General features: G+C 46.3%; 1 protein-coding gene across 3 annotated transcripts; it reads right to left on the reverse strand.

The window, feature by feature from the left end:
- Nucleotides 1-24,841, reverse strand: LOC108641318 (exocyst complex component 3-like protein). Of its 3 annotated transcripts, XM_029964238.1 has the most exons (13): nt 24,394-24,841; nt 22,454-22,778; nt 22,184-22,351; nt 20,379-20,496; nt 16,372-16,446; nt 14,138-14,238; nt 13,130-13,222; nt 11,648-11,780; nt 10,556-10,666; nt 8,954-9,109; nt 5,815-5,936; nt 4,099-4,284; nt 2-2,176 (listed from the first exon to the last, which is right to left on the reverse strand). In XM_029964238.1, the coding sequence occupies exons 1-12, from the start codon at nt 24,674-24,676 to the stop codon at nt 4,104-4,106; spliced, it is 1,866 nt and encodes a 621-aa protein (XP_029820098.1). In that variant the 5' UTR covers nt 24,677-24,841; the 3' UTR covers nt 2-2,176; nt 4,099-4,103. The 3 variants fall into 3 exon arrangements, with proteins under 3 accessions (XP_029820097.1, XP_029820098.1, XP_029820096.1); XM_029964236.1 differs by having other exon boundaries at nt 22,184-22,778; XM_029964237.1 differs by lacking the exon at nt 13,130-13,222 and having other exon boundaries at nt 1-2,176; nt 22,184-22,778.

Here is a 24,841-nt window from a genome sequence, read left to right on the forward strand (position 1 = left end):
TCTCCCCTTCACTGCCCATGCCCCACCCCAGCCAACTCTCTGAGCCCTCTGGCTCTGGAAAACTTCACATATGCCATCAGCACTAAGCCTCATGGACAAACTCAGGACTTTATTTAGTCTCTCCATGACTGGATGCTACACACAGTGTGCATAAACTTGCTGCTACAAAGCCTCATTGAAAGGGGTGTTTCTCCACACACAGCAGTGGCGAGCCCAGCGTCCCTCACAGCTCCCAGCTGCTGCTTCCAAGTGGAATATACCCTCGCCTGCCTGTGGATGTCAAATGGCAGAGACATACATAGACATTGACACGTACGTGGTCAGAGCCATCCACATGCTGTGGCATTATTTTTAGCCCAACGGTGACTGAAATGTCAGAGGGGCTTTTATTTTTATTTATTTCCTCTGGAAGGCTTGTTGCTGGAAATTCCCATTGGCAGAGGCTGACCTTGACCCTGCTGTCACAATAGGGTCTGTCATGCAGGTCTGTTATCCCTTCCCACCCTCGAAAAAATGTGCAATTCGTCAGGAGGGGAGGGTGACTGGCCCAGTGTGCCTGGCAAGGCTGGCACCCTTTGGAGGACAGGTGCCCACTCAGCCCCACAGCCCAGCTGTGCCCACCTGTCCAGGCTGCAGCTGCCTCAGCTCCCCCAGCCTTCCCACATCCCAGGAAAGGTCTCACTGAAGCTGCAATGCACAACCTATGAAACGTGAGGGACACCAGGACTGGACTTTGGAGCAGCCATGCAGTCAGGAAGGGCATTCAGGCCATGAGATGCTCTCACTGCCCTTTAGTGACGTGAGGGATGCAGTGTAACGATGCCAAGGTCTCGTGGGGCCCTGAAAGCACACAGAGGACTCCCTGGAGATGGAGCAGCCTTTTCCTTCCTGCTGCTCTGCCACGCTCAGCACTGCACCAGGTGCAAAGCTAGTGACAATTACAAACCTGCCTGGCTCCTGAAGAGCTCACAGGACCCCATCTGCACCCAGGGCTCTGGGCAGAGAAGCTGCCCCTGAGCTGGGACACCTGTGCCCCTGGGATGGTGGCACAGCACCGCAGAACGTGGCAGAACCCACCAGGTCTGCGCTTTCCCTGGGTCCCAGGGCATGACACATCTGCTGCCTCACACATTGACAGGTTATGCACAGATTTTCCGCTTTACTTGTCAGGGAAGCAGATTCGAGGGAAAATGGCAGCTCAGAAAAGCACTGGCACATATGAGGCAGAGTTCTTTTGCTTGTTTATGCTGTCAGACAGGAGCATTAATGGCCTGTTTTCACACAATAGCAAAGGAGGGCCTTGAACCACATCCAGCTTGGAGGTTGTGACCAGTCCATAGATAACTGGGAAGAAAAGTCGGTGTTTTCCTGTCAGAACTGCCTATTTACATCTGAAAACTAGCAGAGACCTTGCCCGGAGGCTCGGACAAACAACTCCTTTCACTGCCTGCTTCCCATGAGGCTTTCTCCTCCCTCTCCAAGAGGAAATTTCCAGTAACCAAGGGATAAAAATGAATGCAAGACTATGCTCCAGAGCCAGCTGTAAAACTCATACGGGAAGCACTCCCCATCCCACAGCCCACCATGGCAGGTTGCCCCTGAAGCAGGTCACAGCCTTTGTGAGTGAAGGAAGAGGCAGCTCTGTCTGCACCCCTCCTGGTGTGGGTCAGGCTTCGGGGGGGTGGATCAAGGTGCCCAGACCAGCAAGCACTCCCAGCACGATGGGCTAGGCAGGATTCCCCAAGAGGATCCCAAGTCCCTCAGGAGGTTGCAACACTAGGACAACGTGTGGTGCAGCAGTCCCTGGTTTCATGTGAGATTGCAGGAAACAAGGGATGGAAACAGAGAGAAATTTGGTAAGGGTGAACCTTCCTCCTTCACACATGCCACCATGCCACATCCTGGGAATAACTACCAGGACTCAGCTAAGTGGCAATCTCTAGGAAATTTTGGAGGAATGTCTTTCTGCCATATCCCATCCATCTCCCTCCTGGATTTTGCATAGAAGATTAGGATTTGAGCCACGTGGCTTTCCCGCAAAAATGCAGGAACTGTGTCTTCCATAGCTGACAGGCTTCTCCATATGTCCAGCTGCATGGGTCCCTGATGCTTTCAAGGAGCTGTGATTGCAGATGCTGCCACATGGGAGCAAGGCTTCACGTTTCTCACAGCAGGCCTGAGGGAAGGCAAGAAAAAATCTGGGTAATAAAATAACACTTGTGAAAACGTGTGTGAGAGTCAAACAGTTGAAACATCCCTCCTATGCACTGACTCTTGCATGAAGATGTATTGACATTCACCTGCTGAAATTCTCCAGTTCCTGGGCTACACAATCCATGGGTCCATAGTCATAGGCAGCATCCCTGCTGCCTGCCCTATCTAGACAAACCTTCTCACTCCTCTTCTGGAAGGACATTTCATGCAAACACGAAACAACCAAACCTAGCACTTTTTCCAAGTCCTCCCACTTCCATATACAGAGGGGACAAATGTGTTCCTGATGAGGAGAAAGCAGTTGATTCCCAAAGTACCTACAGGTCACACCCCAGGGCATGGCAGCAAAATCCCAGGGCTGCAATGGAAGAAAGAAGGTGGCGCATCCCATAATTTCACCATTTCTAGTACCCCTGAGCTCAGGTGAGCTGACCAACCTGTGCTACACATGTGCTTTCACTGCAGTGCAGACTCAGCCTGGTCTGCTGAGATGTGGGAGCCTATTTGCCCAGGGGACTTCACAAAATAGGAGATTAAATGACTTAGATTGTTTTAAAAACATGTTCCTGGATATCTTTAATAAAGCAAAGGTGACACCATGGGTAATTTCTTTAAAGGAGGGTATAAAAATGGGTGGCTGATAGCCAGTTCATTATATCAGAATCAGTTTTCATTAAGAAGGGGAAGCTTGTGTGCTTATTAATTGTTTCTCTAATTGCTTTCTCTCCCTGCTACCAGGACAGCCTGCCTGTGCTTGGAGGCCCCAGGTCAGAGCCCTGCATAACTCGTCCCTGATCTGCTAACATGGGTAACTATAAATAAACGGTGACACCTGAGAGCACGGGAGGTGGAAAGGGACTGTGCTTCTCAACCTGAGATACTCAAACTAGTCAGCTTATCCAACAGAAGGTGACTGGTGACAGTCTGTAGATATTAAAGTGAGAGGGACTATTTCTGGTAGCCAAGGGATCTGACCTGGCCAAGATAAAACAAAATTCTCTGGCTCTGAGCTGGATAAATTTGGAATAAAAAGAAGTTGCTGATTATTTAAAGTGAAGAAAATATCTGCATGTTCTCCACTAACAAGTATTTTAAAACCATGAGGAACTGCTCAGCTTCAAGAACTGCTTCAACTTACCCAAAAAAAAAAAAAGCCCAGCTTGTGACTACGAAGGAGTCCCCTGGGAGACTGAAAGGCAATTGCAGGTGCTCCAAATGAGCACTAGCAATTCATGCCAGGAGATTTAACACCTCACAGTGACAATCATCCCTCTGATTTAACTCTCCTCCCTTCTGCCACCAGCTGCTGCTGCCAGCATGGAGGGGGCACACTTCCCTCTGGTTTTCACAGCATGGCACAGTCACTTAAACAGGGCCAAGTCTGGTTCAATTAATGCAGCTGTCACCACTGCAGGGGGCAGTGGTGGGGCTCCCATATCCCTCCCCTCGGCACCAGGGAAGCAGGAGGACCACTGAGAAGAAGATCCCTTGGTGTGTCCTACCAGGAGGCAGCAGCACTTGCCTGGGAGACCCTGTCCATGCAGAGGGTAAGAGCTGGGAAGGAGAGGATGCTGCAGAGAGACTTTGCTGCAGGAACACACAGACAGGAGTGAAAGATGGGGAGGAAGAGCCCTGTCTTCTCCTCTGTCCCTTCTGTAACCTGAATCACACATCTAAGCATTCAGCACCCTGCACTGCCTACAACATGATCCTCCATGAGGTGGAAGTCTAAAGGTGGAGAAAGGGAAGTAGAGCCAGCATATAGAGCAATGAGGACCTTGAGGTGGTGATGTTACAGCCATCATTGCTCCACCTCCCTGTAAGCAGGAATGCCTGCACCTGTACAGGTATTCATGTTACGCATAAACACACATACACACCTACCTTTGCTAACAGCAGAGGCAGCCACAGAGCCCATATTTTCTAGGTTTTACTTCTATATCTGCAAAAAGTAAGTTTGCTTCTGTTTCTGATTCCCTGCAATTATCTTCAAATGCCTTCAAGAGAGCAGTTCTGTCTTGTCGGCTGAGTGAGTCTTTGAGGTCCAGCACAGCACTCAGATGTTCCTTCCTTTCCAAAAGGGTAAGAGGGCAGGTCAGCAAATGAGTCAAGGAAAAAAACCTTGCTTCCTATTACTCAGTTTTGCTGGATGAGACCAAAGACTGAAAGCTGCTGAGCTGCTTTCTGACACCTGCTGGCTACCTAAGAAGGAGGAGGCTGTATCAGAAGGGTTGTCTGGGATGTGGCTGAGCTCACAGATCCCAAGCCCAGGGCACACAGCATCCCTGTGAAGTTGTGGAAACCTTCAACTCAGGTTATTCCAAGAAAAATACTTGTATCTATCATAATAGGTTTCAGATAACTCTGTATTTGACCATTTGGAAGCATTTTTGATGTCTTTTCTCCCCGCAAATGGCACTAATTCTTGTTCATCTGGAAGGTTATAGGATTTTTACTCTACAGAGCATTGCTTCGCTGAGCAGCACCATATTAGATATAAGGCAAATGTATCCAAGCCAAACAGTTTTAAACACACAGAAATCTGTTGTAATCAAGAACAGTGCATCCACTCACACCAGGATGACCTCCTCTGTGACCTGGGTCTTCTGAGTACTTCCTATGCCCACTTCCTATACTATACATATATATTATTTATGTATGTATGTATATACGTAGTAAGAGAGTAAGAATCACTATCCTGTATCAGATAAGCAGCTTTTTAGCTCAATAGCATCTTTAAAAGTAGTAAATGTTTAGGAAAAGAATACAGAAACCAGATGAAGCACAACAAGATCTCTCTTTGTCTTTTTTCTTTGCTTTGCTTCTGGCAGTCTACAATTCAGAGACTTCCCTTGCTGGGGGTTATATCATGACTGTCATGTTGAATAGGCACTGAAATAATTATCTACCACAAATTGTCTGCTCCCCATTTGAAACTATTCACACTTTTGGCCTTCACAGCATCATATGACAGAGAGCTCTTCACTACAATCATGTTAGGTTGGAAAAACACAATCACTTGCACAGCACATCAGAACAAAAGATAGATGTAATAAACCACAGACCTTGGAACAAATGCAGTTAGCTAAGACCTCACCTTCCTAGTAAAAGTTGTGTTTCATTTCTGTTTACAGCTTCCTGTAAGAAATGGAAGTGTATATTCTTGTTGAATGCACCTGGAATTTTGTGGAAACAGTTATACAAGGATTGGTAAAGTATTGAAGCCAAAAGCCAAGTGCTTGGAAGTTATGAAATGCCTGTATTAAGAATATTTTTGAAACCTACACTTGACACATATGTGCCTGTAAATTCTCCATTCAGGTAGCATGTTCCAACAGCATTTCTTTTTTGTTGACAGCCATTTCATCCATCATTCACCTTTACAGAAGTACATCTCAGCTCCACCAGTTCATATCTGGCAAAGTTATAAACTGTGTTAATCAGCATCTGCAAAGGGGCAGCACCAAGTTCACTCAAAGGTGACCATTGTGCCTGGCCCAGCACACTGCAAAAAGTATCACAGGACTAATACTGCTGTAGGTCTTCTGGTGTCAACTAATCATGTCAAAGTGCAGCAGACAGACAAACAAAAGACATTACCTGAGCTCAGGAAATTCTTTGAGAATGGGCAGAAGAGCTATTTCCATCCCCTCCGCATCGGAAGCTTGAATAAGTTCTAAAATTGCTTTTATGGGATCCTTGAGGGGACCAGCTGCAGGACCCTGAGGAAAGAAGCAAAGGTGTGTTCAGGGCAAGGGAAACAGCACACAGGGTTAAGAGTCGGACTCATATCAGACTGGGTATCTCTCTGTGTGAGTTAGGAATTTTGCTGGACTGTCTATGTATGTATAGAAACCTGGTTTGTCCCCAGGGTAGGAGAAGAGAAACTGGGGAGCAGTCATGGACTTCTTCCAGGGTGACTGGGCAACTACATTCAGCAGTGCAGAACCCCCTCCTGCATTTACTTTGGTGAAGGAAATGTACCTCATTTTTCTCTAAATTGCCTGTCCTTTCAAGACCATTTCACCCTTTGGGGAGCGTTTTGCTTCCAGAGGTAAGCATAGCCCTCTGCTTGGCCTATGTGAAAACGAGCTCTTGGCCAAACATGCTGGCATTTCTGCTGCCCCAAAGCAAGCCCAGGGACAGGAAAGAGACTTTAGGGAGAGGATGAGGGAACACAGATCCTCTAACAGAAAAAAAGGGAAGCAGGGCTGAAGAGTATAAATAATATGACATGACTGGTAGATGCTGCATATGATCAACTCCCTCTAATCTAGAGCACACAGGAGAAAAAAAAGCCTCATCAAAAAACACACAGCATTTTCAGCAAAGCTGGAGAAGCAGAATGCAGATGAACTGCCAAGAGAGAGCTTCAGGTCTCGCTCACATTTTTCGTCAGTGCCATAATACAGTTAAATTGCTTCCCTGAATTATTGATGCCACCACATCAACAGAAGACTCTGTGACAAAGCAAACCTGGAGAATGGGATGCCAAACAGGGGCAGGAGAAGCCCAGGTTCCCCTGATCTCCACAGGGCACTGGGAAGAGCAGGTCACATTCTCCATGCGGCACCTCCACACTGAACATAAATTAAAAATAATAGTAATATTTGAAGACAGCCTTCCCCCTCTTCCTCTGCACTGCAGACACACAGCATGCCTAGCTCGGCTCAGTGCACAAGCTGTACTCAGCTCCCGAGGCACCAGTACTGTACAGCTTCATACTTGGCAAGCTTACTATTACAAAATGCTAATTAATTTGAAGGCGTCAGATTTGGTTAAGCACTATACAGACAAGCAAGGTCAGAGGTAAACAGCCTGCAGTCTAAAAGGAAAAAAAAAAGAGGTGTCTTGTCAGCAGTGTTTAAGTGTCTTTGACATGTACTGCTCTTAGGAGAGAAGGAAGGTATTTCCTAATGTGTTTTGAGGATGGAGGGGGAAGGAAGAGCCTGAAGAGAGGTGATAGCAGGGCAGAGAGCAGGTGCAGCCTGTGCAGCAACTGCACAATAAATTCAGTCTGCAGTAGAGTACATATTTTGCATGCATAACTGTGTGCCTCATCTGACTGAGGATCAGGCTGTCCCTGCAAATCGCTCATGCATTTCATTCCCAAGGTTTTCGGTGCTCCCACCTCAAGTAAGAAAGTGCACAGACTGGGCACACAGGGCTGACCAGATGCAGACTTTTTTCACCCAAGCTAAATGTAGGGTCTTAATAGATAATTAGATTTCCTGTATTTCCTCTGCACTATAAAACCAGCTTTCTGTGCATATTGCAGCCAAAGCTAGTGCTGAGCAGAGCATTACTGGTAAACTTCAGAGTTAAGATTAGAGAACCCTCCTGCTATTCCCCATGGCTTGATTGCTCAAAGCACTGATTCATTTGTGATTGATCACTACAGGAGAGGTGGGTCTTCAGCTAAAAGCACTGGCAGCTTCCAGCTTTCCACCATGAAACTAGTGCATTAATTGTAATAGCTCAGAGAGGTTTTTAGAGAAGCCTACAGACAATCATTTAGATTTCATTTTATTCATTGGACAAAGTAAGAATTGCTGACAAATTACTTGCAGGGGACTCATCTGTGAGAAAATAGATTTTCAGTCCCTAGCACTTAAATTGACAAGCTGTGAGAATTACTCAGAATTTGTGAAATTATTAAAACCAGTATAGCCAAGGGGGCTTATAAGCTCTGTCACATCTGAGTTCTGTTACCAGACTGACTTTTCAACCAGTACCACTGTGCTGCTCAGCCCAGCCTCTTACAAAGCACTGTGCCTAGGCACTCTCAACCTGCACTTGCTAATGAGCCATGCCAGGGACATTGCACAGCAGTGATTCTCCAGCTGGAGCAGCTGCAGGAGGGGATGCTGCTGCCATTGCAGTCCTTGCCCTTGGGTAATCAAGGGACCCATGTGACAGCCTGGTGGCATCCGCAGATGCCGTGTGTGGCACTGCCAATTACACCAGATTATGAATTGAGCAAAGAAACTTTTTTAAGCTTCTGAAGTTGTTTCTGCAAATCAGACCTAGCACTTTGCCACAGGTTTACTTCAGAGGCGTGGCTCTGCTTTTACACCTAATCTATCCCTTCTGCAATGTACCTTTACCTTTTAGTGCTGTGAGGTGTTAACCCTGCAGGAAGACTCGTTCCTCCCCACACCTGTCACCAACCACAACAGCATCAGCATGCTTTTGCCTGTGGGGAAACGCTGCAGCAGAGGGAAATGGCTCACACAGCCATCATCCCAGATCTGAGGGGCTGGGAAGGGCCTGCGGGGCGGGAGGAGGCTGGATGTATAACAATGCACACCCCATGTCCAGGGAGGAGCAGCTGTGAAGGGCAATCCACGGAGCAGGTGAAGATGTGGAGCAGCCAGTTTGGTTCATCACTCAAGAGGCTCAAGGAAAGTGCTGCCCCTCCATGCCACGTACCCAAGGCTTGCTGGGGGGAGCTGACAGCTTTGGAGCTGTCTCACCAGCTCAGAGGAGCACGCCTCATTTTTATGTCAGTGGCAGGAGTGCGAAACTTGCCTCCTCCAGTCACACATTTCAAAACCATGAACTAACAGCTTCTGGCAGATCAGAAGTGCCGTCAGCACATCTGACTGCCATTTCTGTGAAGCTGGATACCCCTGCAGTAAAATCTCTTGAGTTTTTTTGTTGCTTTCAGAGTCTTTTCTTCTGCTGGTACCATTCTTGATGACAAGAGAGCAAAACTGTAACCATATCAAAGACTTACTAAGCACTCTTTAAAGATGGCTTGCATCATCCTATGATCTTCTTCTATCTTGTTGACAACCTTCCTCCTCTGCACAGAAGATGGTTTCCTGGGAGTGGTCAGGAGAGCCTGTACATATTCTGTAATAACAATGGCATTGACAGCCTGGACGAGGGCCTGTTCCAGAGCAAAGACACACAGATTAACTTCCCTGGACTAAGCAAGGACCAGACCATACCTACAGGACTCTGAGCAGTGCAGACAGTGGATATAGTGTCCATGCAGATGGCTGTCTCATTTCTTTGCTTAAGTATCCCTTTAAAATGCTTGGTCTAACACATGGGGTAGCTCCAAGCTGCATGGGGACGACATAAACACTGATGATAAACGTGGAACAAAAGCAGTGGAACCAGTTACCTCAGCCAGAGGTCACTCACGCTCCAGAGCTGCAGTGATACTTGGCATGGCTAACAAACACATCACCTGGAAATAGCTTGGACTACAAAGCCAGATCCAGTCTCCCTGGAGCATCTACACTGGACACAGGGCCATACCCTTGGCACACAGCTGTGGCTGAGCACAGAGGAGTCACTTGGTATCTCCCTCTGAGTCACCCTGAGAACTCCAGTGTGGAGGAACTCCAATGGGCTGAGGAACTCCAGTGTGGAGCCCCTGAAAGGGCTGAAGAGCATTTCTAAGGGGAGAGGGGCTGCTGCACAGAAGCCACACTTCATTAGCAATTGAAATGAGAGCAGTTTTAGACTGCAGTCCAAGGGACAGGAAATCCCCAGCTCTGTCCAGAACAGACAAAGCAAGAGACAGAGAGCTCTGGCACAGTGTTTTGCCACCAAGCTGCTGCTTGCCCCAGCCCTAATGTGACATAATGTCCAGTGACAGGCTCTGAACAACAGCAGAATAGCTCCTATTTTTTTATCTTCTGTCACCTTTTCCACATTGCAAAATGCTAACTAAAATCACTGTCAAAGAGACTGCAGACCTGGAAGCCCTCTGCTTTAGAGGGATATATGTGGCACAGGTAGCAGCAGCAAATCCAGCCTGAATACAAAAGAGGGTTCCCCAGGTACCAAACTCATTGCTGAAGAGACAGACTCAAAAGGTGTTGTAAGATTCTAGACAAATTATTTAGGCTACTGTAAAGGTGAAAAATCTTGGGTTCTTTGTGAGGTTTCTCTGTGTCCTTTAGGAATCTGGACATTTCACTCCTCTGTGTCCTCCCTCCATCAAAGGGACAAATATTCCTTACAAATAAGGTTGAAGCACATTAGAAGCTGTGAATTGCCAGTATAATGGTATTGTGGCAATGGTAGGATCAGAGATGGCCCAATGCTCCCCCTTTGTATTTAGGAGGTACATTCAGTTTCCACATTTCTTCACTTGCTGGTTTCTCTGCTGTGATAACAGAAAGGTCTCAGATGTCACTATCCAACTCTGTTGGACAGAGGAACTGGACTGAGACCACTAGATAATTAAAAGCCCTTTTGACAACAGACAAAACTGTAGTTTGGGTTAATGTTCAAATACTGCTCCATCCAGAGGTTCAAGGACTAGTTTTAGTGATTTCCTAAGTAACATCTCTTTCTCACTTTCTTACTTATTTCTTACCTCATACATATCTGTTTGTTTCTTCCCAAAGGCCAAAAAGCTTTGCTTTAAGGATTCAAGAATGTGGCCAAAACCACTGTCACACTTTTTGAAGTGATTCTTCAGTGTTCCCTGAGGAAAAGGCACAAACAGAGTCAAAGGGTGCACATGTAGAGACACCACACAGTCAGCAGACACGGATTATTGTGCCTTTGCTCTTTCTGATCTCGGAAACAGACTCCTCCACAAGCTGCAGCATCCTGTGCCTTTACTTCAAAGAAAAGCAAAACATAAAAGAAAGAAACAATTAAAACTCAGGAAGGATGTACTAAGTTCTTAAGTCCAAACCTGGAAGACTGAAAAACCTAAGCCCTAGCTCTCCTGTTTCTTCCCAGGGTTGTCCAGGCTCCCTGTCAGAACCATCCCCAGTTCCCATCCCAGTGTGTGGGCCCATGGGACAAGCTGGCAATGAGCTCTGGAGACCAAAACAGCACAGTGTAGCCAGGGTTTCTTTCATCATTTTCCTTTTGCTGCCTCCAGCCTACTCGAGGGACCTTGTGTGATGAGCCTGAAGATGCTCAGGGGAGTTTCCCAGGGAAATGCACAACACCACACACTGAGGAGCCTGCAATTGTGTGTTACGTAGACACAGAGCCCAGGATCAGAAGGGTGTCTGGGCTAATGGGCTGATACTGGCAAGTGTGAAGGGAGGGGAACTTATCTCAAGGGAGGGACATATTTCTGGCCAGTCTTCTCTGCCTCTTGACTACTCAGCACAGCCTTGGGCTCTGTGAGTTATCACTGCCCTGAGAAGATGTCTAGCTGCTGGGGATGAGCAGGTACTCGGTGAAATTCAGCCCTTGGGGTCTGGATTCCTAGAGGCACTATGGGGTGCCTACTTGTAGCACAACAGCAACACTACAAACAATGGAACTGGGATCCCAAAACTGGAAAAGTGAAGCTGTCCGTACACAGATTCTGACAAAGCAGAGAAGCACTTAGGACTGGAAGACCAAACTATGGTTTCACCCTTTCCAAAGCAGGACATGGCACTGAAGTGCATATCTGCCCTACAGTCTGAAAATAGTCAGTGTTAAAACAGATCTCCCCTACCTTGACTTTAGAAGTGACTGTCTGCAGAAAACGCTCTGTAATGTCATCTTCCATCCTGTCTAGAAATCCATTCACCTTAAGATCCTGGCCAGTGCTGGCACTGCAAATGTATGTTAGCTTAAGCCAGACAGTCCTGTTAAAAAAAAAAATATGAAAAGTATAGATCAGATCAGGCTATTCTCTCAGATCAAGACTCTTCCTACTGTAACCAGTATGACTGCCTGGGTAAGTGAATGGACATATGCTCAGGTCCAGGGCTAGCTCAGTGACCCACATTTGTGCACCCATCTTTTGGATGGCTCTCATTAAGACACTGCAACAAGGACAGGAAAGCTCAATGCACACAAATGCCACTTGTACTCATCACTAGTGAGATCAGATCAGTAAAAAATTCTAGTATTTTCAAAAATGAGTAGGCATGAAGTGGCCTTGACAAACGGAGGCTGAATGAGCATTTGTGTACCTCAGACAACCTACAAATACAAGACAATTATCTCCCATCATAACAGTCTTCAAATCAGCAAATCCTGGTTAAAATTATCACCAGCTTGAAACCAGACATTTTACAATCTGGAAAAGTTCAGTGTACAACTTCGCTCTCAGGATCACTGTGAAGAATTACATAAAAGAGACTCATAAGTATGCAGTCTGGGATCCAGCATCAGCAACATGCAAATAAAACAAACAAAACAGCTACCGAGGCTCAACACAAGGCTCTGATGTCAAATAATCACAGTGCATATGCTGGATTTTGGCATTTTGCTGACTCCAGAGATCCCCAGATAACTTTGCACAGGAAGAAGTGAAGCAACTTTGTTTTCTCCGTTGCTGCAAGTGCTTCCAAAATTAGCTCATAGGTGCAAACAGCCTCCTCCACCCTTCTGTGCTTTATTGCTTCCCTCCTTCCTAGCAACCCCAGGGAGAGCCTGGCATGATCCATGGGGCTTCATTCAGCAGAGCACAGAAGCTTGTGCTTACCAAGTGCACTGGCACACACATCTCAGCACAATCTTCATGAGGCTTTCGTGCTGAAGAATGATCAGGCCAGTGAAAGGAACCACAGCACAACACAGAGAGGGGTAGCCAGGATACTGTCTCCACATGTGACACAGCACTGCTGCCAGCCTCCTGCTCAGTACCATGGGCACCAGGAAGGTGGAGATGGCGGATCACCAGCTACAGCCCCTGCACCTGCAGGACCTGGGAGCTGGCAAGCAGTGGCAGCACAGCGCTGCCAGTGCAGCAGTCGTGGCCCTCTGGCCAAGGTCACAGCCCCCATCTGAGCCTCCCTCTCTCTGGGGCAGCCAGGGCAGCTCTGACAGGGTCTTGCTGGCAACAGCTGGTTCCCTCTGTGCTTCGGGGTTGGTGTGCACAGGGTCGAATGCCCAGATCCAGCTGGAAGCAAGGTTGGCCGCAGAGCAGATTCAGAAGGAGATCAGACAGCAGAAAACTCATTTCACTCCCCAGGCTCTGGTTTCTAACCTGAGAAGGCAGCAGTTCTCTAGGATTCGTAAGCTGCTGCAGATTGGTGGGCAGTCATCAAGCTGGAGAAAGCTTCTTACTTCATCTTCATAGCTAAATTAAAACAGGAAGACATATCTTTAATCTGGCATGCTCCATAATGCATCTGACAGCAGCAGCCTGTCAGCAAACCAGAGAAATACTCTGTGATTGTTTGTCTTTTCAATGTAGTTTCACTCTGTAAGGTGGGATCTACAGCATGACAAAGGCAATCTCTGCCCTGCCCAGCTGGTGAGGAAGGAGAGCACAGGAATGGCACAGGGAGAGCCCTCGAGCTGCCTGAATGCCCCTGATATGGACCAAGAGGCAGGAGGTTCATTTTACGATTGTTGTTGCTGCAAAACCTGTTTCTGGGAAGCAACTCAGGCTTTGCCGATGGAGCTGTGGAACAAAGACTCAGCATGTATGAATAACCCACAAAGTCTATTGACTGCTTTGTTGCAGTTTCTGTCTCGTGAATGGCTCCTGGACAACCTTGTTTTATAGGAATTTCTTTCTCTCATCATGTGGAGGGCCAAGGATCTTAAATGAAACCTCCTTCTGAAACATTCACCTACAACCAGCATTTTCTGATGCAGGGTATGCATAGGGTGAGAGATACCCAAGTACAAAAAGAAGATAAAGGGAGTCAGAAGAAGTGGTGAGAGGGCAGAAGATGAGAAAAAGACATTCATCCTCCTATGAAACCAGAACAAAGCAGAGCTTCTCATCGCCTCATGGAGCCAGCAAGAAGCACTGTGCCTGGGAAGAACAGCCAGGGTAGGAAGGGCCAAGCCTGGGCTCTGGCTATGTGGCTGCCCCTCTTCCTGGCTGTGTTTAAGGTCTAAGTCTATCCAGAAACAGCTTAGCAGGAAACAGCCATCAAACTAAAGATCCAGGTGAATACAGCATCCCCAGTTGCTACATAAGGATTCCTTTCTTTTGAGCATTAAGAATGTTATCAAGGAGGGAAATAAGCATCCTTCTTACCTCTCCAGGAACCTCAGGCACTGCTCCAGGCACACAGCTTCCACCTTCTCACTGAGGCTCTCGCTGACACGCCTGGCAGCCTCTGTCTTCTCTGTTAGTATCTGTGGATTTCAATGTGTGAGAGGAGGGCAGGGCAAAGCCATTTGTTACCTATGCAGTGAACAGGAATACATCCCACTGCTCACCTGCTGCAAATCCCTCTGCCCTCTAGGCAGCAACTTCTGCTTAAGTTTTGAGAGCCCTTACAGCTACAGTGGAAATAAAAGTATTTTTCAGGAGCCAAATTTTAATGCCTGACCCTACATTTTTGCTACCACTGTTTTTGTTGTGGTCAGCAGGCTGGAGTCCGAGAGAAAGCCTGTCTCTGCAGATGTTCTCTGCTGGCAACATCCAGCCTGGCAGCTCAGCTCAAAGACCTGACATCTGCAGGAGCACCTGTGCTCCTACCTGACTCACCCTCACAGATAAATCTGGGGGCAGCTGCTAAAAAAGAGGTTAGGCAGCTGTAACTGTGTGCCCTGCACCTCTGCCAGGGTCTCTACCAGGGATGTCTGAAGAGGGCATCTACCACCTTCTCAGCCACCACTGCTCACACCTATGGTGTTATGTCTTGCCCCTGACTCCAGCTGGGTGGCCCAGGTGTCTGCAGGAGGTGGGCTGTGCCAGACAGCTCAAAATTCACCCCATATCAGGCAGGCTTGAGCAGGTGGCAACTTAATGCTGCCCATTAGTTGCTCTGTGGAAACAAAAGCTTGCAAGGGAAGGAGAGCCAGATGGATAAAAGGAGACAGATGGCCTCATAGGCTGTGCTCTCCCAGTGCTCGTCATCCAGAGACAAAGGGTGGCTCACATCATGAATGGGTTTTTCCACTGCTCACAACAGATGTAAAAGCTCACCCAAAGGGACAGGATAAAATATGCCACCCCAAAGTGTCAGGAAATCATGGCTGATGAGTTTCTATGACACCCTGTTCATTTTTTGTCTGATCTTCAGTGTCAGCTTGTGAAAATTGAGGAGGCAGTCATTTCATAAGGGTTTCCTATTTATCCAGTCTTTTCCATCACCCACCCCAGAGCATTTGAACCTGTCAGCTTCATACACAACAGAGAAAACCACTCATGCTGAAGCATGGCCAGATGTTGCAGATATGAGGACCGCAGGATTCAAACCAGGCTTTGTCCTAGTTCCTGTTAGAAACCTTTGCTCTGTGAGTCAGGACCAGGAAAACGAATCGTCTTGGTGGCTAAAAGTCACTCTAGAACAGATACATCACTGGGTACATCACTGCTCCACCACTCCAGTGGACACAGGGCAAGGCGAGGAGCAAACAGTCCCTGCTGTGAGCTCTGCACTTGATTCCGGGGTTTGAGTTGGGCCAGAAAAGCTAGTTTTTGCAAGTTAAAGCTGTATCCTCATGAGGAAGGACGGCTGCAGTGCCTCCAACAGAGTGCCTGAGGCTGTCTGCCATCCCAAAGGACCATGGAGCTAATTTCCTCTTTCATGAACTGAAAGAGGACTGCCACTGGGGTGGTGGTAGCTGAGAAGAAAGATACAGTTGTGGCAGCCTGCATCCTGCCCCTGATCTCCAGCATCACTTGAGCCTACATGTGAGCTCCAGGATTTGTTTTAATCCTTCTGCAGGTCTTGATCCAAACGCCCTCTGGCCGTGGTATGTGCTGCTCATAAATCAGCAGAATGTGCTTCTGCAGTGCCCTTCGAGCGCTCACCTGTGCTGTGCTCTACAGTATCCCCTCTCACCACCCAACCCATGAGGGCTGCAGTCACAGCTGTACCCAGCACAGGAGCAGGGAGCCTGTCTGCATTTGCACTGCCAGATATGGGGCCCTGCCACAGCTTGGCAACCCTCACTGCTTTTGTAGAAGTGCTCTGCAGAACTCATAGAGAGCAGAGTGGTTAACATACACGATGACTTTACAGAACGTTACATAAATATCCAGGTGCATAAATGAAAATGCAACTTCAGTTTGAATTAGCTAATCTCAGGCTCATTTTTATTTTAGTTAGTTTTTTTTCTTTGTCTATGCACAGGACAAAAACAGGTCTGGGAGCAAACAGGCACAGTCTAAGTATGGCAGCTAACTGGCAAGCTTCTAACACATTGAGCTTAGCCTGAGACATGTAAAACTGGGTCTTGCCAAATATCCACATATTTGTGTGCAAAAACAGGACTGCCCCTATAAGTGTGAGACCTTTTTGGTTCCACCCCGTTTACCTGAATGACTGCGGCATCTGTACAAGGGGGTTTCCCAATATCAAAGGCTTCTTTCAGGGCTTTCCCTACTTCCTCCTAAACATTAAAAGAAAAGAAAAAAGAACAGTTGAGATACAATGGCATTCATAATGAGTTAGGTTTCCCAGCCTCTCATTATGCACTTGGGCTAGATGAATTTCTGCCTCTATTTTTTTGGCTGTCTCATTTAACCCAAAGCCTGGCTATTTTCCATCTGACCTAATAACATTGTTCTGTTTTGTTCTACGTTGTTTGTTTGAGTTTAAATGATTTGCAGCTTCCTTTCATCCCAGTGTCAGCTTGGGTTATCTACAGTCTTCCCTAGTTAGCTTAGCTCAAATGAAGGTGCCCACACAGCAAAACAACGCTTAGACACACAGCTCCATGCTGCCAGCTACTGTAGCTGAGATTTTCCACCCTTCCCAGCTCCAATCGGCACCCACATAAACGAGCCAGCGCTAATTAAAAGCATTCCCTCGCTTGAGCCAGGGACTTGTGAGTGCAAAGAGGATTCGGGTTAGTGTTTAAAGCTACTGTCATGATGAGATGAGCCCCATGAGGCTGCACAATGGGAAATTTCCCAAGACTTGGCTGGCTTACAGTAGTTTGAATGGGTTGTAAAAACAAAACTAACACTGCAGAGAAAGGGCTTGTTGCTTAAAACACGATCTGACCTTTATAGAAGCTTTAAACTCAAAAGCCTGGCTCATTTATTTATTATTTCATTCCTGCATCTTCCTCCAAAGAATGTAAAGTCTGATCTGCCATTTTTTTTCTTTGTTCTTTTCTGGCTGATGAATTAGGAAATTTGTGTCTGTCAACTGAAGAATTTCATCAAAAGTATATTTAAAACAACTGCTCTTCCATACTCACTGAAAAGTGTTAATCAAAGGCAAATAAGCAGTTGTAAACAACCAGAGAAAAATTATTTTCCTCTGGAGTGTCATCACCTGACTGTGAGCAATTGTGTGAACACGATGTGCTGAGATAACACATGCCAGCCAAGCTGCACAAACACTTCCAGCCTGCCCCAGTTGCACACTAAAATGAGCCAGCTTAAGCCAACATGAAGGTCTTGCTCCCCAATGGGACAAAGTATGGTTTAGTGAGTAACTGCAAGGCAATAACTTGTTGAGCCATGGTACTTACTTGCTTTGGGTCAGATGATGTGTCTGAATTAACACGAGCTTGTTGTTTGTAGCTCTGCATTGATACCAGCACCTCAGGCACCAAGGCTCTGAGCTGGAGAGAGGACTAGAATTTCTACTGTAACAAACAGGCCCAGTTTCCTTCTTGTTCCTCCCTGTCTGGCCAAGATATGGCACCCCATGTTGCAAAGCCTCAGATCCATAGATGGTCAGTCCATCTGTGCTGACTGCCCAGCCAATTACTTCCTTTCAGAAAATGCAGGAGGCTGAGCTATAACTTGGGTCCCTCTTCTCTCTGGTTGCTGTTTTAAAACATGCAAGAACTTAACATCCTTGAGACCCCTACGTTGCTACCAAGTGTGGTCAAAATTGTCTAAGATGGGTGCTAGTGCACTGCTGACACATTGGCAGGAAGGTGGGCAGAATGACTGCACAACCTTATTCGTTTGGGCAGCAGAAGGTCCTCAGCCCAAATTCTCCAAAGCACATGAACTACTCACTCCTCTTTTTGTCTGTTTGAAAAGATAGAGGTGTTAGGGGGGAAAAGACACAGACCCGAGTGATCCTTTGCAGGTTAGTATAAACCCTTCTCATTTTTCACCTCTCAGTATCAGAATGAATACTGGCATCATGCTGGAAGGTTTGCCTTGCACTCATGTCAGATTCCCCAATACAGGGGCAGGGTGACAGGCTGACCACCCAGTTGATGGCACCATCATTTTCAGTTCACCAACCTTGCAGTCTCATGTCTAAAGCTCCCTTGGCCCTAGACACGTCCAGGCTAAGGGAATGCCACTTGCATGCAGAGCTGACCAAGTTCCCCACAAAGGTGTTTGCAAGTGGTTTTGAACCCCACATGACACCTGAGCTCTCAGCACCTTCAGATGTGGTCACAGTTCTCACCGTTCATTTCTGTTTAAAGTGCTTTTAGTGTGCAGAGATATCAGGCTGGCACTCCCTGTGATAAGCCAGGTATTTATAGGCAAAGCAGTCCATGGCTTATTCTGGTCAGGCTCTTCTAATTTAGAAAAATTTAGTCATCCATTGAAGTGGCAAAACACACACCATGTGATTTAGTCAGAATTATACATGACAATTGTTCAGACATAACTGACAGGAATTTTGCTCAATAGCAACTTCCTCTATGTTTGGAATAATGAAGGGCTGAAGTATCCTGGAACCAGAAACAGAGGGATAAAGCAGGTCTTATAAGCTATGCCATTGAGTTGAGTGAAGTGACATCCATAATTTTTCCATATGGAATCAGCTTATGTCCACTTAAGCTCATTAGCTTGAATCTGGAGCTGGTCCCAAGCTGGCTAGGTTTGAAACAAGCCAGGGTAGTGCTGTGCTACACTCCCCAGCACTTCCAGCTCTGCTCTCAATGTATAATGCAGCACTGTGTAGAGCTGCAATGCTTCCAGATCCAAGGTGGCATGAAAAAATACAGTCAACTCAGGGTAGCATGGCACAAGTGCTCGTAACCACTGCCAGGTTGAGGTGAACCTGCTCAGCACTTAGTGCATCACAAAAGCAGAAAGCCCACAGTTAAGCAAAAGCTTTCTCCAGCTACTATGTTAGAGGGAAGTTATAAAAAAAAACCCAACAATTGAATTCTCCATCACTGTTAGTCAGCATCTTTGAGGGCTTGTCAATGACCCAGAGACGTGCCCTAAAATAACCTCAGTGGCATTACCCTGAGTAATTTCCTTCATTGAAACAAGTGCTAAAAAAAGACCTTAAGAACATGTGGTCTTCCCCAGGGTAACGATAAGAAACAGCCCATAAAGATACCTAATGTTAAACTCTGAAACCAGTAGGCTTTAAGCATATTGTCACCAGCTGGCACTTCTACTCCCATGTTTGTGACTACCTTCGTGTTCTCCCTCAGGGAATAGGTCTTGAGGAAAATCTCTGCAATTTAGAGTACTTTCCCTGGGATGATTCAGCAGTTTGCCATAGAATTTCCCCTCCTCTCCTCCCTAGGGGCTGGTGGAAATGGAAAGCCAGAGAGATGAGTGTGGTAACTCCTGCTGCTGCATTTCAGCTTTAGCTGAATATGAAAGGCCCCGCTGAGTTTTGCAAACAACATCATTTCCTCTGGAATTCCCCTTTGCTACAACACATCTTCCCTGCTTCATTTGTATTCCACATGTCTCAACAGAATTCTTCAAAAGGGGAGCTCTGCTGAGAAAAGAAAGAGGTGCTGCAGCCCTAGGGCCGGGGTCACCTGTGGGATCACATGGCAGGATGCCCTCCTCCGACCTTACAGGAGGGCTACTGGCTGTGCACCAGCTGCACATTTCCTTGTGCTGAACTCTGGAAATAGTCTTTGCTATAACCTCAGCAGTGTCAATCCAGCAGGCTGGAGAGGGCTGTGAGGGGTCCACATACAGGCAAACCCAGCAGCCTCAATATCCTACACAGCTGTAAAAACACCCAACCATTGCACACAATGGGCTCAGTAATAGAAGATTAACAGCACCTTGAAATGGCTCTCAATAAGGAAGTGGGTTTCACCCATAGGCTTCCTTTCCTCCAGATTCATGGGCTTCTAAGCAGAGCAGATTGCAGCTCTATGGAGGTGCAGCAATGGGTTAAGAGAGATTTGCAAATGTCCCAATGTTTTTCCCTGCTAAGGAACAAGTACATGGTTGCATCCCTTTGGCAGTAGACAATCATGGATCTTCACATCTGCAATGAAACTTGGTCAAGACCTTGGGGCTTACTCACAGCTAAGCAGAGCTGGCTCAGCTTGCAAGGGAGCAGCTAATTTAATAAGGGCAATTAAAACCACAGGAATAGAACAGGCAGACTGGGGTAAAACCCTTGAGTTCTTACCCGTGTGACTGCAAGTAACTTTTCCTCAGTCTTCAAAATAATCCACACGAGATACTGTCCATCAAGGGAAAGGTTGTGCTGGGGGATCTGGCTGGGTCTCAGACATGCCTTGCTGCCACTGCATACAGAAACAAGAGCTCAGCCAGAGGGGCAGCTTCCCATGGTCCACAGCCCATTGCCTGCCTGGCAACTCCTGCTTGGCACCACAGTCTCATAGTAAGAAAACAGGGTGCCCTGCAAGAACCCAGCTGTATTTGCCGTGTTTGGGCAGTCACAGCATGTAGATGATCTTTATCATGTCCTTTTGCCAGCTATTTTTCTATGCTGTTTCTTTTCCTTCTTCCCATATTTGCTGCCCAAATTACACTTTTTTTTTTGTTGTTTCCTTCTCCGTTTCCCTCATTGCTGCTGCTGCTGCTGAATTCCTTTCCAGGCTTAGGTAGAGTCACCCAAGCACACTTGCACGAATGCACAATTTTACAAGTGTCACATATTCTGTCTAAGTGGAATAAAAAGCAGCTATATACCAGGACAACTGCATTTATGCATGAACTTTCATTGAGGTTATAACAGTATTCAGAGAGTAAAATTCAAATAGTTAAGGCTGGCATCTGTGCTCTTCTCATTTCCACTTTCTTCACTACCTCATGACTAATACAGTCATGTGCTGCTCTTGCTTGGTTGGTTTGTTTTTTTTGAAGGAATTCAGCATTTACATAATACATTTTTCCTATATTTGACTTTTCTTTATATGTTAAATGTTTGTATTTTCTTTATAAATTTAAATTACGTAATTTTTCACCTCCAATTTCATGTAAGTTTTCAATACTTTTATCAATACATTACTCTAAAGCTTTACCATTTCAAAAGTGTCAGTCAAAGGGATGCATCCTAACCCCTTCTCCCATGTGTCTGACTATGGCCAATGTGTACCCACACGCTGTTTCCCTCCTTTGGGAGCTGGGTGTGGGAAGAGCCCACCTGATGAACTGCTGATGAGCTAATCAAGGGTTTATAAGTGTAATTAATACAAGGATCAGAGAAGATGTAGGCTTGGATGGAAGCAATCAAATAACCCCAAAGGGCTGAAAACTATTAGGGCATGAGTAGATTGGAATTGCCAAGTAGCAACGAAACCATGGACACAGAGAATCAAACACCACCTCTACCATACAAAAAGAAATCACAAGAAAGCTTCAGGCTTTGATGGTACCCACAGGCTTTGAATTCACATTGGGCCAAAAGGTCCCAGATGTGCTGCTCTTCAGATCACAGGGAAAACCACATCTGTTTTCCCTAAGTTGGGCAGAAATTTAATGATCTGCTATATGTTTTTCCTGTGATATGAACACTAATGCAGGAAGCATAGAAACAACTGAGCAAACTACAAGCCAGATAAAGCAGCATAAGAACCAAGGACACGACAAGAGAAGCCCAGAGAGCACCTTGCTGACAGAAAGGCTGGAGTAATTGAAGTATTATGGACCTTGCTAAAAAAGGCTTAATGCGAGGAAAGAAATTGTTCAATAAAGCAGAAAACTGTGCAGGTCTAACAGGAGTCCAGTGGAGAAATACCTGCCTGCCTCAGGTAAGCCCCTGAGCCTGCTTCTAAGGATTTAGAAAAAGGCAGTACTGCAACGAAAAAAGGCTCTGATTCTGAGAGCACAGAAGATAAAAGAGGCAGTGGGCAAGTCTAAACTCAGCAAGAGCCCTGAGCACCGCTGTGCTATCAGGAAGCGGAGACTGTGCTAGAACTGAAAAATAGAGACATAAAAAAATGCAGAGAAAAAGTCCTTCAGACATACCTTTTGTATATTTTAAGGCCCCATTCATAAATTAAAAGACATTGGCTGAAGCTGAAATGGTTACTGTCAGTAAGTGTGGAAAGGTGAGAACACAAAGAGGCACAACAGCAGCGGGCATAGGTGACAAGCAGTCCTGCTTCCTTAAAGACATCACTTCTGTGTTCCAGGCTGGGGAGAAATGTCGTTTCTAGATGACTAAGATGCTGTTTTAGTGCAGTATCATCTGTGTTAGCAGGGGAACCAAACAGGGGAATCTGGGCTGTCACGTACTGTATCAGTTTTTCCTCCAGATCTTTCCTCCAGAAGTTTGGACTCCAGGTGGAAAGAGAATCCATTCCTTGGCTGTTGCCAAGCCAGTCTGCTTCCTTCTGCTTCTCCCACTTCAGTGACTCCCCCACTGACTGCAATGGCTCCAGGAACATCCTGCCACTTCCACTGAGCACTTCTTCCACCACAGTCCACATTCGTTCAGCCAGCAGCGCATAAAGTGATTCAGATTTTCGCACACCATCATTTCCAGAATGCTTCAGATTATAAATATGATCACAAGCTTCCAAAAATTTTCCTTGCTCAATGCATATGCAGATGGTTTCCTCTGCAACAGAGAAAGAACACAATTTGCTGTTTCTTCGCTCGTCTATAGGACTCATCGCTTTAATATCCAAGTTATGAAGTATGTAGTTTATATATATGTATTTAAGATAAGCTCACTTAAGGTCTAGCACTAGTACCTCTCAGTTTCCTCAAGACAAGCACTTTTTTCCCTCTTTCTCTCTTTCATCCCTTCTCCTCCAGGCTAACCAAGCCTGCAGACTAATCTGCAGTTTTCTGGTCATCATCCCAGAGACCTCTTCATGTGGGCTATGCAGGTTCATTAATGGCAATCTTTCCTTAAGGAATGCACCTTCTGTCCAAAAGAAAAGCATTAAAGAAAGGACATCTTCTGAACAAGTCAACAGCTGGAAGTCAAGCCTAGAAGGAATCCTCTGTTTCCTCTACAGAGCACCTTGGCAGGACCAAAGCGCTGCAAGCTCCCTTGGAAGGTCCCTCTCACCCGCTCAAGCCTGACATAGCTACACAGAGGGTGTCACTCCTGCCAGCGAGCTCTTGCCTTAGGCTGAGACTGCTCAGTGCAGTCCAGGGCCCTCTCTTTATCAGGGTATTTTAACTAGGCCAAATGATTAGGCGTGTTATTTTGCCCAAAAGTGAAACTTAGAAGGGGATTCCCATAACAGCCCATGACCTCCACATCTGCAAGAAGCTGTGGTGACAGAGCCACTGCCCTAATCACCAGACACCCCTCAAGGCATTATGAAATCTTTAAACTTCAGAAGCTGGAAGGAGAAGTTTTTCACTGTTGCTTGTTTTTAAAATGTCTTACCCATCACATCTAGCTCACCAACAAGGGTTAGATGTAATCTCACAACAGCTGCACAGAGCTGCAGGTTTTTTACTGTGCATTTTACAGATGACAAAATTGAGCAACAAAGAGTTGAAAATATTTGTCCAAAGGTATCTGGAGCAGAGTCCAGAGGAAAAATCAAACTTGATGAGATTCAGGGAAATTTAAACAAAGCCAGAAGTAGTGGGACTCTGAAATAATTCAGGATACAGCTTTGGGTGTAGAGTAAAGAATGAAAAAGTATGAGCTTCCATTATCTTCCACCTGAATCCTAACTTTCCTCTATGAAAAAAAATCTCATATATGTAGTAAGAATTAAACCAAATAGGACTAAAGGGAGGAACATGAAAGGAACTGAAGAAGGGTTGATGCAAGGATCTTCAACAAAGCAATGTTCAAGCTGTTCAGGAGTGGTCTACAAGCTGCACTGGGCCTGCCTTGATACATGCAACACACAGGAAATGCTTAACTGGCACAACTAGCCCAGGTACAACCCATCTGCCCCTCCCATCTGTGGAAGAACAGCACAGTCACACCAACAGGGTGTCACTCACACATACATCATCTTTCTCACAAGACATATCAGGAGTCTTTGTAGGGATAAAAATGAGAACAATAAAGAGAAACACTTGTGAGGTAAAGTGAAATACACAGCTCTCCAGAGGAGCAAGAGTACAGTTCAGAAAGGATGAGAATTCAGGAGAAGGAGGGAAGGGGGAGAGTGTAAAGCTGATGAAAACAAGAGCCTGCAGGGCTGAGTGAGGCAGACAAGACCCCGGCCTGGACCCAAAGATAACTTCAAGGTTACCTGCAGGTGTCCCTCTCTCCGCTCCCTTCCTACTGGTTGGCATCTTTAGCAAATTCCCTGCCACATCCTCACCGCCAGCTTTCTTCATTGCCTCTTTCCCACCAACCACAGTCTTTAGCAATTTGCCTGCCAAGGTTTTCAGTGTCCCTTTCCTCTTTGCCTCCTGCTTCTTTCTCTCCTCATGTGTGGCCTTGGGCAGTATTCTTGCATTTTCCTCAGCCGTTTTCTCCCCCTTGTTGCCTCTTCCCGCCACGGCTGCCCAGGAATGCTTTGTCTTCCTCATGATCCAAGCAGATTCAGAGGCTTTCTGTCCAAATGGGAATACTGTCAGAAGAAAGCATTAGAAACACTTCTATGCAAGGTGATCTTAGCATCCGTCTCCCAGAAAAGTTCTCTCTTCTTCTGATTTATTTTTTTCCTGTGCAGCTAGAGGCTTCAGCTGTCTTTG

The sequence above is a fragment of the Manacus vitellinus genome, unplaced genomic scaffold (genome assembly GCF_001715985.3).
Source record: "Manacus vitellinus isolate BGI_N305 unplaced genomic scaffold, ASM171598v3 scaffold_6_pilon, whole genome shotgun sequence".
Lineage (NCBI taxonomy): Eukaryota > Metazoa > Chordata > Aves > Passeriformes > Pipridae > Manacus > Manacus vitellinus.